This window comes from Ascaphus truei, chromosome 5 (assembly GCF_040206685.1).
Source record: "Ascaphus truei isolate aAscTru1 chromosome 5, aAscTru1.hap1, whole genome shotgun sequence".
In the NCBI taxonomy this organism is placed as follows: domain Eukaryota; kingdom Metazoa; phylum Chordata; class Amphibia; order Anura; family Ascaphidae; genus Ascaphus; species Ascaphus truei.
This window is the reverse complement of record NC_134487.1, coordinates 103,132,921-103,147,017: the sequence shown is the minus strand read 5'-3', so window position 1 is coordinate 103,147,017 and position 14,097 is coordinate 103,132,921. Positions and strand designations below refer to the sequence as shown.

The 14,097-nt window shown below is 39.0% G+C and overlaps 1 protein-coding gene across 6 annotated transcripts in view; it reads left to right on the top strand.

The window, feature by feature from the left end:
* SRGAP1 (SLIT-ROBO Rho GTPase activating protein 1) overlaps positions 1-14,097 on the top strand; it is a 195,575-nt gene that overhangs the window by 138,277 nt on the left and 43,201 nt on the right. For 4 of the 6 annotated variants that reach the window (XM_075600380.1, XM_075600376.1, XM_075600375.1 and 1 more), the window contains 7 exons: positions 229-357; positions 6,452-6,673; positions 8,161-8,262; positions 9,433-9,630; positions 9,756-9,846; positions 12,855-12,882; positions 13,885-13,987. In XM_075600380.1, the coding sequence (XP_075456495.1) occupies positions 229-357; positions 6,452-6,673; positions 8,161-8,262; positions 9,433-9,630; positions 9,756-9,846; positions 12,855-12,882; positions 13,885-13,987 (873 nt within the window). The remainder of the gene's footprint in view (positions 1-228; positions 358-6,451; positions 6,674-8,160; positions 8,263-9,432; positions 9,631-9,755; positions 9,847-12,854; positions 12,883-13,884; positions 13,988-14,097) is intronic. The other 2 variants (XM_075600379.1, XM_075600378.1) reach the window with 1 other exon arrangement.

Genomic DNA, 14,097 nt, shown 5'->3' with positions numbered 1-14,097 from the left:
CTGACACAAATAATCAAAGGCCGTAAGACCATAAATTACCAATAAAGTTTACGTTCTTGTACTGGAGTAAATAATGTCCCGAAGTTGATAGAGGAGGAACAGAAGGTCTCAATTTAAGCTCTCTCGTGGGGGAAAGGCATGCACAGGGCTTAGGAAAAACTGTGTGTTGTTACTTTGCTATTGGAGAGGTATTTACCCTGTGTGGATTTTTTTTTTTCTTCTCTACAGCGTCAAGCCAAATACTCTGAGAACAAGCTAAAGTCCATTAAAGCACGGAATGAATATTTACTAACACTGGAGGCAACAAATGCTTCCGTTTTCAAGTATTACATTCATGACCTTTCGGATTTAATTGATGTAAGTAGTTATTCTCGTTCTATTTCTGTGTTACTATGACGGTTGGTGTGCGGTTTATGCTGTTTCATTTTATTTTAACTACTTTACTGCCAGAGAAACCTGTGATGATTTTGTCCCTCTAGCAGCAATGAGATATATTACATATACTTTACAATGTATTATTGTATAGATTGAAGATATCGTTGAATATTATAGTCCATTTTCCATACAAAGTGTCGCTGAAGAGCATCTAGGTTTCCTTATTTTCAACTCTTTCTTACTATTTTCTACAAGAGTACTTGGTATAATTTTGCGTAATCTGAAAAAGCCTAAAATCTGAAAGACTCCTCCAGGGAGAGGTGTTGGCTTTGAGTTTGAAGTGGTTGAACCGGTTTGGATCCCAGTTTTCACTCCTTGTGAACTTGGCCAAGTCACTTTCTCTTTCTAAACCTCGAGCACCAAAAATTAGATTGTAAGCTCTGTGGGAGAAAGACTTATTGTGTCTGCACAAAATACTTTTAATGTGTAGAATGCCAGCGAGATCGATATCTATCACTTTCCCATATTCACAGTAGTCGGAAGTTATCAAATAAGAATTTGTGATACTTTTTTAGTAAATAAGAGAGCAAAGCACCTTTAAAATCTAGTTTCATTTATATGTAACATGATCTGAATAGTGGGTGGGACATTGAGCTGACCCATACTAGTTACACATAGATTGGTAACATTTAACATTGCCCTTATTAATTCACTTCAAATAGCACTAGCAGTAAACCAGTGGTTTCCAACCTATTTTTGGTTAAGGAACCCAAGTGGAAAATCTGAGGAGCCCCCAACCAGCTCTAATAGCGCGTCTGGAATCAGATGCATTGTAGGGATCCCAATCCTCTCTCATAGCGCGTCTGAGATCGGATACATTGTAAATTTTGTATTTGATACAATTTTCAAATGACCATAACATTTCAGGGATTCCCAGGGAACCCTGGTTGAAAAACACTGCAGTGAACATTTCTTCAATCTGGCTGAGTTTGCTCAATTGTTCAGATAAACTATAAAAAATAATGTAGTAATAGGTAAGGTTGCTGCTTTTACTAGCTGGTCCTGTACTTGGTGAACTTTGTTTCCTTTCTGCATCATGAACTGTTAACCACTGCTTCCTTTACCCTCTCATATCCAATATATATAAGGCAGCTTGTTGAAAACTTCCTACAGTAACTCTTATTTCCTGTCTGCATCATAACATATGATCATATACACAGGTCATCACCACATAGGACCTGTTGGGGTAAACCACTGCTTTGCTTTATACCCTCTGTGCATTATAAGGCAACTTGTTTAACACTTCATACCGTACTAGAAAGAAAACCTTTTTATCGCCTTTGCAGCTAGTGAGAATGTTGAATCCACCTAGAATCACCCCCTTATCCTCCGAAATTTTCTTTTTGACATCTAATATCTAGCAAGGAAAGATGTTAAAATCATTGACTTCAATGATTTCCTGGTAGTAGACACGATGGCATTGCCCAGCAAATACATGGACAGTTCCCAGTATTGAGGGGGACGTTATCAGGGCCCTTCCTTTTTCTCAGCATTCCCTACATTCCTGCTGACACTTGTGCACATGCTGAGGGTCCTGCTCTTCTTGGGTTTGGGCTCAATTACATTTATACAGTCCTTTTTGAACCTTCTTTGAGGAAATCAATAATTTCTTCACGTGTATGGTCGTTAACCCTCCCCATAGTAACCCATACAAATTCATGTAGTTGCACACTTGCCTAGACATGTCACTAATAATGGAGCATAATAGTTTAGAACACTATCTTTACATTATGTACTGTAGGAGGGCAGCAGCTGCAAGAGTAAAATGCTGTCGCTTGGAGTTGCATTGCATGCAGTGAGCAAGTGAGACAAATACTGTTACTCTACACACTGAGATCATTGTTTAGTTCTTCCCCCCCCCCCCCCCCCCAATTATGTATAGTGTTTTTTCGGAGTTTATAATAATGTATTGTTTAAATAAGTCAACCATTGCTTGCCATGGCTATTATTGATTTATTTATTGAGCTTGCTTACAATGTTTCAGTACAAATACTTCAAGGTTTTGAAGTTAATGGGGGAAGGCCAGTGGGGCTGAAACATTGGTGACTTATGTATTTAATAAATATCTAAAGCAGTGGGTTTCAACCTTTTTGTGGTAAAGAAAACCTATAATTATATTGTGAAATTCCAAGGAACCCCAACCCTCTCCAATAGCACGTCTGAGATCAGGTGCATTGTAAGGAACCCCATCTCTCTCTAATAGCGCGTCTGAGATCAGCTGCATTGTAAGGGACCCCAACCCTCTCTAATAGCGTGTCTGAGATCAGATGCATTGTAAATTTTTCTGTATTGGGTACAATTTTAAATGACCTGAAAATTACATGGAACCCTTTAGGGATGTCCTGGGAACCCAAGGATTCCTAAGAACCCCTAAAAAAAACGCTGATCTATAGAATTGAAAGACTTGGAATTTGCGATCTCTTTCCCTTTGTATTGATAATGCGTAGCTGTCCTTCTCCTAGAAGCACCCAGTAACTTCTTTCTATTATCTTAAAAAAAAAAAAAAAGTATATCAGATTATGAAGTTTTAACTTTTGAAGTTTATTGGTGCCGCTGCATCAATATACCCGCCCTTGCTTTATTTTACTTCATCACTTCATTTTTAATACTGGCTTTATGCTTCCTTATACAGCACTGGAATTGTATGAAGCGCTGAACATATGTGCTCTTCATATTTTGCCGTATAGAGTTTACACAGGGGAGATTGAATGACTTGCCCAAGGTGACAAGGAGAGCCGCACTGGAATTGGAACTGGTTCACACGCAGGAACATTACCACTGAGTTAATATCCCAGCCTGTGAAGCGGGAATACTTTTTTTTACAAATACTTTTGTATACATACATGCAGTAATACGTTTGTATTCCACATTCCGAGTTTAATATATGTGACATTACTCCGAGCACAATACCATCTTCCTGCACATGGTATGTTTTCTACATATAATCCCAATAGCCTAATATCTTCAGCGCACTTACATCATTAACGCATGTGCATCATGTTCCATGTAACCTGTTGCTGCTTTCTGAGCCACATTACCATCTGCTCCAACTCTGCTCTTCCAGAAGAATTATCACCAGGACTAGCAAAGGCTGCACAGATTCAAACTTCTGAAATACATCTTTGGCATATACAGTCATTCATATTGTAACAGTGTCAGAGGGGAACAGCAAGTAAAACTGCCTGGCATTTTTCTTAAAGTATATAGTTGTTAAGCTGTCTATTTTTTTTGCTTTTTTACAAAATAACAGTGAAGTTAAGGTCAACTTACCCCCGACTAAGAAATGTATTTACTACTTTAATAAGCATCTTGTCCATATTTGTGGTAATTCATCATACATCTTTAGAATGAGGACTTCCTGACACCCATTGGGTTCTCCTTCATTTCGTTGTCTTTATAAGATGGGTGGATGTAGCCCTTGCCAGGTTTATAAATCCGTGTGGAGTCTAACATTGGCACGATATACAAGGCAATATTTGATTTTGTGTTTGAAACACAAGTTGACAGCTGTGATGGCTTCAGTTTGATCTGTGTCCACACGGTTGTGTGTGATTTGAAGTGGTGCACACTCAGCCCATCTGGGAGTACTAGTTGAAGGAGCCTAGACCAAATAGAGTGTATAGACCACGCTAACACTAATCTTGCTGCTCTGGCTGATTAGTGCCCCAAGTCACGTACCAGGCTCTGTCTTCCTGTCCTTCAGTGCCTCACACACACACACTCGCTCCTCTTTTTGTGAAGTAAATTGAAGAAAAAAACCCATCCAAAAAACAACACTCAACTAGTCTTCATTTCTGTGGTCAAAACAGAAATGACCTATTGTAACTTTCTTCATTCACTTTATTTAATTTTTTTCATTTATATATATATTTGTGAATCATTTTCTTTTCTAATGCCTTCACATTATGGGTAATGAAGATTTGTAACAATATGCCTCGTGCATTAAGAAGCCAGGGAGCGCCCAACATGGTAAGGCGACATCCATGGTGTGGGAGACCCCCGGAGGTGTCCGCGCGGGGCGTGATCAGACTGCCTTAAGGCATTGATCGCGCCCATAGACGGCGCGGAGGCAGGAGGGGGCGTGCGTTGCGCAAGAAATCAGTTGAAATTGATTTCTTGCCACGACACGCAGGTCACGTGAGCGGTTCGCCCAATGAGGGCGAACCAGCTCCGTGACGCCCCCTACGGCCCGTCCACCATGGTCACGCGGGTGACTTCACAGCCTCCGCGCGGGCGAAGGCACCATGGCCCGGGCCTAAGTCTCCTAACTTCTGTGCCTCAGTGGGACTCTATAATACTGTGCATCTTCAAAGAGTGTCAAGAAAAATGTTAATTGCTAAAACTTAAAAGCTGAAAATACAATCTGTATGTCAGGGATGCTCAACCCCAGTCCTCATAAAACCCCCCCGCCCCCAAAAAGGTCAGGTTTTTTAGGATATCCCAGCTTCAGCACAGGTGTCTCAATCAGCGGCTCAGTTGAAGACTGAGCCACCTGTGCTGAAGCAGGGACTGACTGCCACCTGTGCTGAAGCAGGGATATCCTGAACACGTGACCTGTTAGGGGGGTTTGAGGACTGGAGTTGAGCGCCCCTGCTGTAAGTGATCCCTTCACCAGATGCACAGCTGTACGTACAATACATTTACGGCAAAATAATGAAACCGCACCGACATCTTTGTTTTGATACCTTTTCATGCACCAACAGCATTGTAAATTACCAAGCTTTCGGCGGGGTGACCTTTTTTTCCTTTTATATTAAACGTTTTGCTGCCAGAGGGGCTGCGACATCTTGAAATGCATTGCATGCTTTAATTTAAAAGGGTACATATATGATATAAAAACGTTAAATGTTAAAGGAGTACGTTTGTTTTTTTGTTATAAGACATTTCAACTAATAAACTAGAAGCGGACTCTTTTCTTTAGGGCATTTATTTCCCATATATCTTCCGTTTTGCAGAATGTAACACAACTGAAGTTATATGTCAGTGCAGCAAAAGAGAAACAAGTTGTGATGAAAGTCTAGTCTGAGCGGAGCGGATTTGTGTACATTATTGAATTACACTATGCAGTACATGCTTAGAACAGGGGGCCTGAGGACTGGAGTTGGCTTGGCGCACATTATAATGCTACAAGAAAATAAGCAATGTTGGTTCAGTGTTTCATTGCGTAGTCACGGCATTTTGAGTAATCGTGTCATGACACACACGCTTGGTTTGTAATTCTGGCTAGTTTACATGCACAATAGGAATTATTACTGCAGTATATGATTTATACAATGCAATATGAGTTGGTAGTGCAAATACGGAATATTGTAAGCTCCTGACCGGCAAATATATATATGATTTAAGCATGACATTTATTTTTAGGCAATCAACAAATTAGTTTTTCGGAAAAGTCCTACATCTAAATGTGCTTCTGCTGATCCTAACCCTAAATATTTTGCTCGTGATGGATGTTTCATATATAGCACATGCTGCTCAGTTCAGTTGTTTGGTTTTGCTCTTTAACTGGAAGTTTCCTCCCGAACAACAAAATTAACGTTTCATGTAAAATATTTGCAGTTTATATTGCAATTTTCAATCTGCATAGGAAAAAACAAAGCTCAGTTAAAATAAAGGCATATATTGTACACCCATATTAAAATCTGTAAATGGGTAAGATAAAGTAAATGTAATTATCTACAAAACTGGGAGTGGTGACGGCTATTGTCATGCACCTAGATTCAAATAATAAATTACCATTTTCCCTAGCACAGAATGGGCCTATAAACCTCATATTTTTAGTATTTAGTGCTTTCCGAAATCACTTTTTTTTTTTTTTTTTTTTTTTACATTTTGAAGGGGAAAATAACCTAGTTTTAATAACAAATGCTAATTTTATGGGAAAAATGCTGCACCGAAACGTTCCCTGTGATATGCCTGGAAAAGTTTGATAGTGGGACTATTGGGTATTAATTTTTGTTTTGAAAGTTGACATGTTTAGGTTTTAATATTGGTCATTCTTTTTGTCTCTCTGTAGTGTTGTGACCTTGGATATCATGCAAGTTTAAACAGAGCCATGAGAACCTATCTCTCAGCCGAGTACAACCTTGAAACTTCCCGACACGAAGGACTGGACATCATAGAGAATGCTGTGGACAACTTGGAGCCAAGGAATGACAAGCAAAGATTTATGGAGATGTACCCCACCGCCTTCTGTCCACCTATGAAGTTTGAGTTTCAACCTCATCTTGGTGATGAGGTGAGCAGCTGCACAAAATATAGCACAAATGTAATCAAATCCAATGTGCAGAATATCTGTGGTCCATGGGTTCCTTACTTCAGTGCTCATCTGTTGAAGCTGTGAACTACAGTATATGTGATTAATAATAAGCAGTGGTTGGCAAATCACCAAAAAATCTACTCGCCACACAAAAAAATCTACTCGCCACCTAGTACCAAACGTGTGCTGCTTGGGCCAATATTTACTCGCCCGGGGGTTAAATCCACTCGCCCGGGGCGAGCAAATGTATAGGTTTGTCGAACACTGATAATAAGCATTTTGTAAGTTTATCACTTGTATATAGTGGTAAATAGCATGAGCACAATTTGTTCGGCCTTTAATGGAACAGTAGATGCCCTTTAACACGATCTTAAATTCATTTATTTAAACGTTGTAACTCCTCTTAGCGCAAAATTCTAATCAAAACTTTGAGACCTGAGGCTGTCTGCTTTAGAACAGTGGAGCTGGAAGCCCACAGTGATGCAGGCAAAAGGTGGGGGAGGATTGCATTACATGCTGGCCTGTTCCGCTAAACCCTCCAACATGAACTGGTGATACTGGCATGAATGATCATGGACAGATGTTGTTGAATGGGCGGAAGCTGTTTAGTTTCTGACCTATACAGCATCAGAAGCCGATTTGTGTTAAGCCACCAGGAATAGATTGAATGCATCACAGCTATATAACATGGAACTGATTTTTCACCTTTTTGGTACCTGTAGTGACCACTATCTGCTTTAGTTATCTGACTGGGGTAGAACAGCATGGCAAATAGAGGATGATTTAGTTCCAGGCTGACACGGTCACTGCCTTCACGTGAAAGGGAGAGACAATAAACAGGTTAAAGGATGTTTTTAGATCTAAATTGGGTAATTAGATGTGATTTGCATGTTTTAAGATACAAGATAAGTGAAAACATTAGGTTGGATTTATACACAGTGAGATAATACATTGTGAGATTGAATATTCAGTTGTCGGGCAAAGTCTTATAAATAAAGTGTGTTACAACCATGTGAGAGTTATAGGCAGGTCGAACTTTTAGAGTTAATTGTTTTTAGAGTTTTATTACAAACTTTTTAGTTTGCATGTTGTGTGTAGAAGGATCATAACCACAATTTTGTTTTCCAAGAAACATTAATGAAAGCATTGTTTGCATGAGCTTTAAAACAGCGACAGCTGCAAGAAAATAATATTCCAGCAAAGGGAGGGAAAAATCCCTGTCCGCAGTCTGCCATTACGATGCTCATTGAATAGAGACAATAGTTGGTAACAACATCCAGGTGGCACCAATTGTGCGGATGGACAAGAAATAGGCACAATGAACTCCTACAATGCTGCTCACACTCGCATTTTAATTGTTTGTGATTTCAGCAGCGATTTCGTAAAACAATCAGGCTGCTAGCAAGTACAACTACCAGTAGAATGTAAATCTAAGGTGAAACCCCAGTTTTCCTGTTTTTGTTTAGGTTTGTCAAGTCAGTGCGCAGCAGCCACTGCAAGGAGAACTCGTGCTGCGGTATCAGCAGCTCCAATCTCGACTAGCAACACTCAAAATTGAAAATGAGGAGGTAAGTCAGTGTTTTTCAATCAAGGTTCCCCGGGCATTTACAATGCATCTGATCTCAGACACGCTATTAGAGAGGGTCGGGGTTCCTTACAATACATCTGATCTCATACGCGCTATTAGAGAAGGTTGGGGTTCCTTACAATGCACCGGATCTCATACGCGCTATTAGAGAGGGTTGGGGTTCCTTACAATGCATCTGATCTCAGACGCGCTATTAGAGAGGGTTGGGGTTCCTTACAATGCACCGGATCTCATACGCGCTATTAGAGAGGGTTGGGGTTCCTTACAATGCATCTGATCTCATACGCGCTATTAGAGAGTATGGGGTTCCTCAGAATTTAACAATATAATTATAGGGTTCCTTAACCCCCAAAAAGTTTTTGTTGAGGTTATTTGTTTTTGTGTGAGAGAATAAGGTCTTTACGCACGTAGCTGCACAAGTAAACAGTAATGCACTGCACATGCTCTCTAGTGCCTTAGTGGTACTTCCAGTTGTCAGATTCAGGGCCATATTTAATTAGAAGTGCTACTCCATAAAATACCTTCCATGCGGGAACATGCTCCATTCGATTGATTGGGCCATAAAGGACTGTATTTCCTAAGCGGTGTTACTAAAGAGACTTTCCGGACATCTTCTTGAGTGGGCTGTAAGGAGCCACATTTACGTTCCCTCGTATTGATACAGTTAGGTTGCTGAGCATGTAGGACTACTGCCGCATGTGCTCCACAATATACATTAAAGTTAAAAGTGCAATAATATCCTGCACTGTTCAAAAGGCAAAGAAAGCATTTGTTTTTAAATGGACGTCCCTCAACCTTCTTGCAGACCCTTCCTAAACCTCCTGGTACCTCCGTCAAAAAGAAAAAGGCACAGAAGAGGTATATTGAAAACAAAAGGTATTCAAACCCAAATAATTCTACACAAAATTAGATTGATACTTTAAAAAAAAAAAAAAATAGTTTTGTGTAGTTATTTGGTTTTGAATATCTTTTGTGCCTTGTATACCTCCACTATGCCTTTTTCTTATTGAGTTTCAATTATCTATGTATATACATAAATTATATACATCAATATACTAACACATTTTGAAAAACAAATGCCACTTGTGTCGTTTACCAAGCTTCCGTGGTTGGTGTCTGTAGTATTGTATTGAATGTTAACTATTTATAGGTAAAGAAAACAACAGAAGCCACACTACAGACCATTCAAGATATGGTCACCATTGAGGACTATGACGTATCGGAATGTTTTCAGCACAGTCGCTCTACCGAGTCTGTGAAATCCACAGTGTCCGAGACATTCTTGAATAAGCCAAGCATCGCGAAAAGAAGAGCAAACCAGCAAGAGACAGAGCAGTTCTACTTCATGGTAAGATGGTCATTCAGTCCATTGATATGTTTCTCGCACCTCTCGAGCCTGTTTTTAGGATGACCGGTGCAGAGTCCCTTTAATGTTGAGTAACAGAAATATGATCTTCCAATCTGTCTATGCAGAAGTTTAGGGAACATCTGGAAGGGAGCAATCTCATCACAAAACTTCAAGCTAAACATGATCTGCTGCAGAGGACTCTTGGAGAAGGAAAAGGTAAGCAAGAGGCTGTTCATCTGCTTCAGTGCTTCAGGGCACAAAGTGATCTGTTGTGAAACCCAGGAGAGTCGATGGATACATCTGTGTGGCCATAATTACTTTGATTACATTTAATTTTCATGTTACTCTATCTTCGTATTTTTAAAACCAGAGACAGAACATGAAACACAGACAGAGCTCAGTGCACATCCAGTGAAACTTATACACGGTACAGTGCCTAAATATATATGTATAGATATCTATTAAATAAAATGGTCTTTTTAGTTTAACATTTTGGCCAAAGTGTTGTAAGCCCCTGAGCCACTACACGGCGGACCACATCTCAAGGGTCCCTAACACTAATATAAATTCTTAACCTGTGCATTACCAGGAAGAATGATTTATCATAAATCTGTCAAAATTAGTTGCATAGTTCCAAGTCTGATTGAAGCTTTTATTAACCTGTACATTACCAGGAAAAGCACTCTGTATTAGATTTGTCACAATCGTACTGCAAGCAAGGAAGTTCCCCTGAGAGTAGAAGATGCAATGGAGTGAGCTTTTAACCATTCAAATGTGGGAGGGGGTGAGCTTCAACAAGGTGGGAGGAGCCACCCTCCAATCAGCTAAGACCAGCTGAACAAGAATTGCAAAACATACAGGACCCCTACAAGCTCATATTAAACCCCCAAAATAACCACAACATATATATGTGTCACAGAGGAGTGCTACTGAGCATGGCAATATATATTTAAAACCAGAGACAGAACATGAAACACAGACAGAGCTCAGTGCACATCCAGTGAAACTTATACACGGTACAGTGCCTAAATATATATGTATATATGGTTAAAAGCTCACTCCATTGCATCTCCCACTCTCAGGGGAATTTCCTTGCTTGCAGTATGATTGTGACAAATCTATTACAGAGTGCTTTTCCTGGTAATGTACAGGTTAATAAAAGCTTCAATCAGACTTAGAACTATGCAACTAATTTTGACAGATTTATTATAAATCATTTTTCCTGGTAATGCCCTTGAGATGTGGTCTGCCGTGTAGTGGCTCAGGAGCTTACAACACTTTGACCAAAATGAAGACTAAAAGACCATTTTATTTAATAGATATCTATACAAATATATTTTGGCACTGTACCGTGTATAAGTTTCACTGGATGTGCACTGAGCTCTGTCTGTTTTTCATGTTCTGTCTCTGGTTTTAAATATATATTGCCATGCTCAGTAGCACTCCTCTGTGACACTTATATGCTTATATATATGTTGTGGTTATTTGGGGGGTTTAATATGAGCTTGTAAGGGTCCTGTATGTTTTGCAAGTCTATCTTCGTATTGCCTCAACCAGTTTAACCAGTTTCATTTATTTCGGAACTTCTCCCCTCTCCCCCCACTGTTTCCATGTTAGCAGAGGTACAAAAATAGTTGGGGTTTTAAAATTTGTTCTATGTTTTTCACAAACTTATATCAAATTCTAAAGAAAATCAGATGCACGGAGTGATGCTTACAGTATAAAGCAGAGGAAACCTTCAGCAGGTATTTGTAAGGGGACATGTCAAGTAGGTTCTACTAAAACCGTGGGTGCCTAGATGAATTACATTTCTGACCTTTACAGGTTAAATAATAAACAATTGGTATAATAAATTTGATTCTTATTTTTTGGGCAAGCTTTGTTAAGATCAGCTCAAACCTGGAGGTTTTATTAAAGCATAAGCAATTGATTAAGTAAATTATGGCAAGACCTGCAAAAAAATGACTACATATTATTAGATTGTTAATTTATTGTATGTAACTGCTCACTATATTGTTGGATCACACAAGTGGAGCAAAAGTGATGCAAAGTACTTTAATAAATCAATGTTAGTAGAGACAGTCATAATGACTCTCTCAATATTGATTTAGTGGCAAAAACAGCCGGCCTGAAATCTTATTAGGCAGCTGCCATTGGTTTTAGCCAATCTCTACCTCCTATCAACAAGGTACCACAAACTCGTAGCACGTGTACGGCTATTCGTAATCCGTTTTTATTCTGCACATGGTCAGTTCCTATGCAGGTTGAAATCAGATTAGCAGTGCGAATTCAGATCTTTACATTAAGACCTGCATTAAGTCTTATTTAGAGATCAAGGAATCACATTAAGGATTATAGATTTTAATCTGTGAAAAGCAGTTTGAAGTTCTCTGTTGAACCTATTGCAAGGGATTACATTTGTTTCCTGAACCAACAGGGGACATGAGCACATGATTGAGCCAACCATTTAATTAAGTCTCCTGAGATCGCGCTGGACCTACTATAGCTTGTCAGGGCATTCAATGATGATGAGTTGTTGTTTTTTTTTATTATTGCACTTTATAAATTGGGTAAAAATAGCTCCGATCTTGATGAATTGCTGTTGCTTTTTTAATGTATCTGGATTATTTAGTAAAGGTAAAGAGCTCTTAATTTACATGAAGAGCGTTACATAGGATAGATTTAAGTTGTACAGTTCTTGACCTTAAATTCTTTAACTGTTGTGCAATTAATCCTACTATGTGTTTTAATTCATTCATTTGGTGTCTGCCCTCATAACCCTAAAATGTGTACATTCCTTTGTTTAATTCCCAGTGTTTTTTATGAAATGTTCATTTATTTAAAGAAATATAGTGAGGCCCACGAGTTGTGTATTTAAGAATCTTAAACATTAATTTAAAAAGTCCTGTTACATTAGAATTATACATCATTGTTGATTTAAACAAAAAAGTGTTTGGATGTTTTCATTTACCAAATACCCCCAAAAAATCAGAGCTAGTGCATGATCGGAAGTATATCCGTAAGTGAAGATCAGAGGTTGGGGTGGATATAACCTTGAGTGAAGAATGGGCTCATTTTAAAAATAGCCCCTTTGCTGCTACGGGAGCCCGCAAAGTAATGAGAAGTTAATTGATTTGTACTATAGCACCGAAGGGATTAATTAGATTTAGAAACACATGGACGTGACTATGTTTAAAAATCTAAAGTCTTGTTTTTTGCTTCAGGTCATAGAGCGGAATACATGACTACAAGGTAGGAATATGCTTTTGTACCCGTTGTATTTTTTCTTATTGGGCATGGCTAGTTGTGGACTTCTATATAGCACAGGTGGATGGAAAGTAAATAACAGCTGCTAAGGAATCCAGCACTACTAATAATACACCTATAGTTATTTTAAACCCTAATGTAGCATTGCTACTTTGTAAGCAAATGAGACGCATCTGTATCTGTCCTAAAAGTATTTAAAAAAAATAAATCTTAAACCATGAAATGTGGCTCATTTATATATTGCTTTATTACTCCATTAAGTGTAATGAGCAAAATGTTTCTGTGAGGGATGTTACAGCAATGTATTCTAGAAAACGATCTACCCATTGTACATTGTTTTGTTTCAGCGGTCTCTTAAAACATTAGCCAAAAAGGACCTGCAGAGGTTTCGAGATTTCTAAACCTTTCTTGTACAGTTGCTTCCTGTTGGGCAAATAGAATACGGTTATATTTTTAGCCCTCTTTAAGGACTTTTTGTTCTGGTTACACAGTATCTGTGCCTATAAATAAAACTGAAATATCAGCAGGATTCTGTTATTATACAGGAAATGAAATACTTGATAACTATTACACTTGCTGAGCAATAATACATTTACTTTAACGAAGACTGCCCATAAGTAATATTGGATTTTCACACAGTGCCCCAGAGTCATTACAGCGCGAACGGCTGTTAACGTCAACTGCAGATATCGCCATTTCGGGCGCCAGTCCGCTGATCGTGTTTTGATAACTCCGGGGCTGTGTCTTTCTGGTTTGAAGTACAATATTTGCAATGTGTAACTATTTAATAGGGTTACTTTATTAAGTAAGAAATGATCTCCCGTCCGTCTTTGCTGCTTGAAATGCCCAGACTGCATTATATTGCGATACGTTCTTGACACTTCCAGTAGCAAAGGGTTTGTTGATGCTGTTCTGCTTTGTATCTACCATGTGAAATTTGTAAAATATAGCATCTGCATTACTCAGTAATCATATTCCCTTTCCCAGGCCTCCAAACGTACCCCCTAAGCCCCAGAAACAAAGAAAGCCCAGACCCCGATCCCAATATATTACTAAGTTGTTTAATGGGGATATGGAATCCTTCATCGAGGTACTGGCACTTGCCATCTTGGTGGCTAAACTGGACACTTGCTTCTACTGTAATGGCCACAGCCTCATATCAACTGAGGAAGGTCATTACATTCTAGTTTGTGGTGGGCT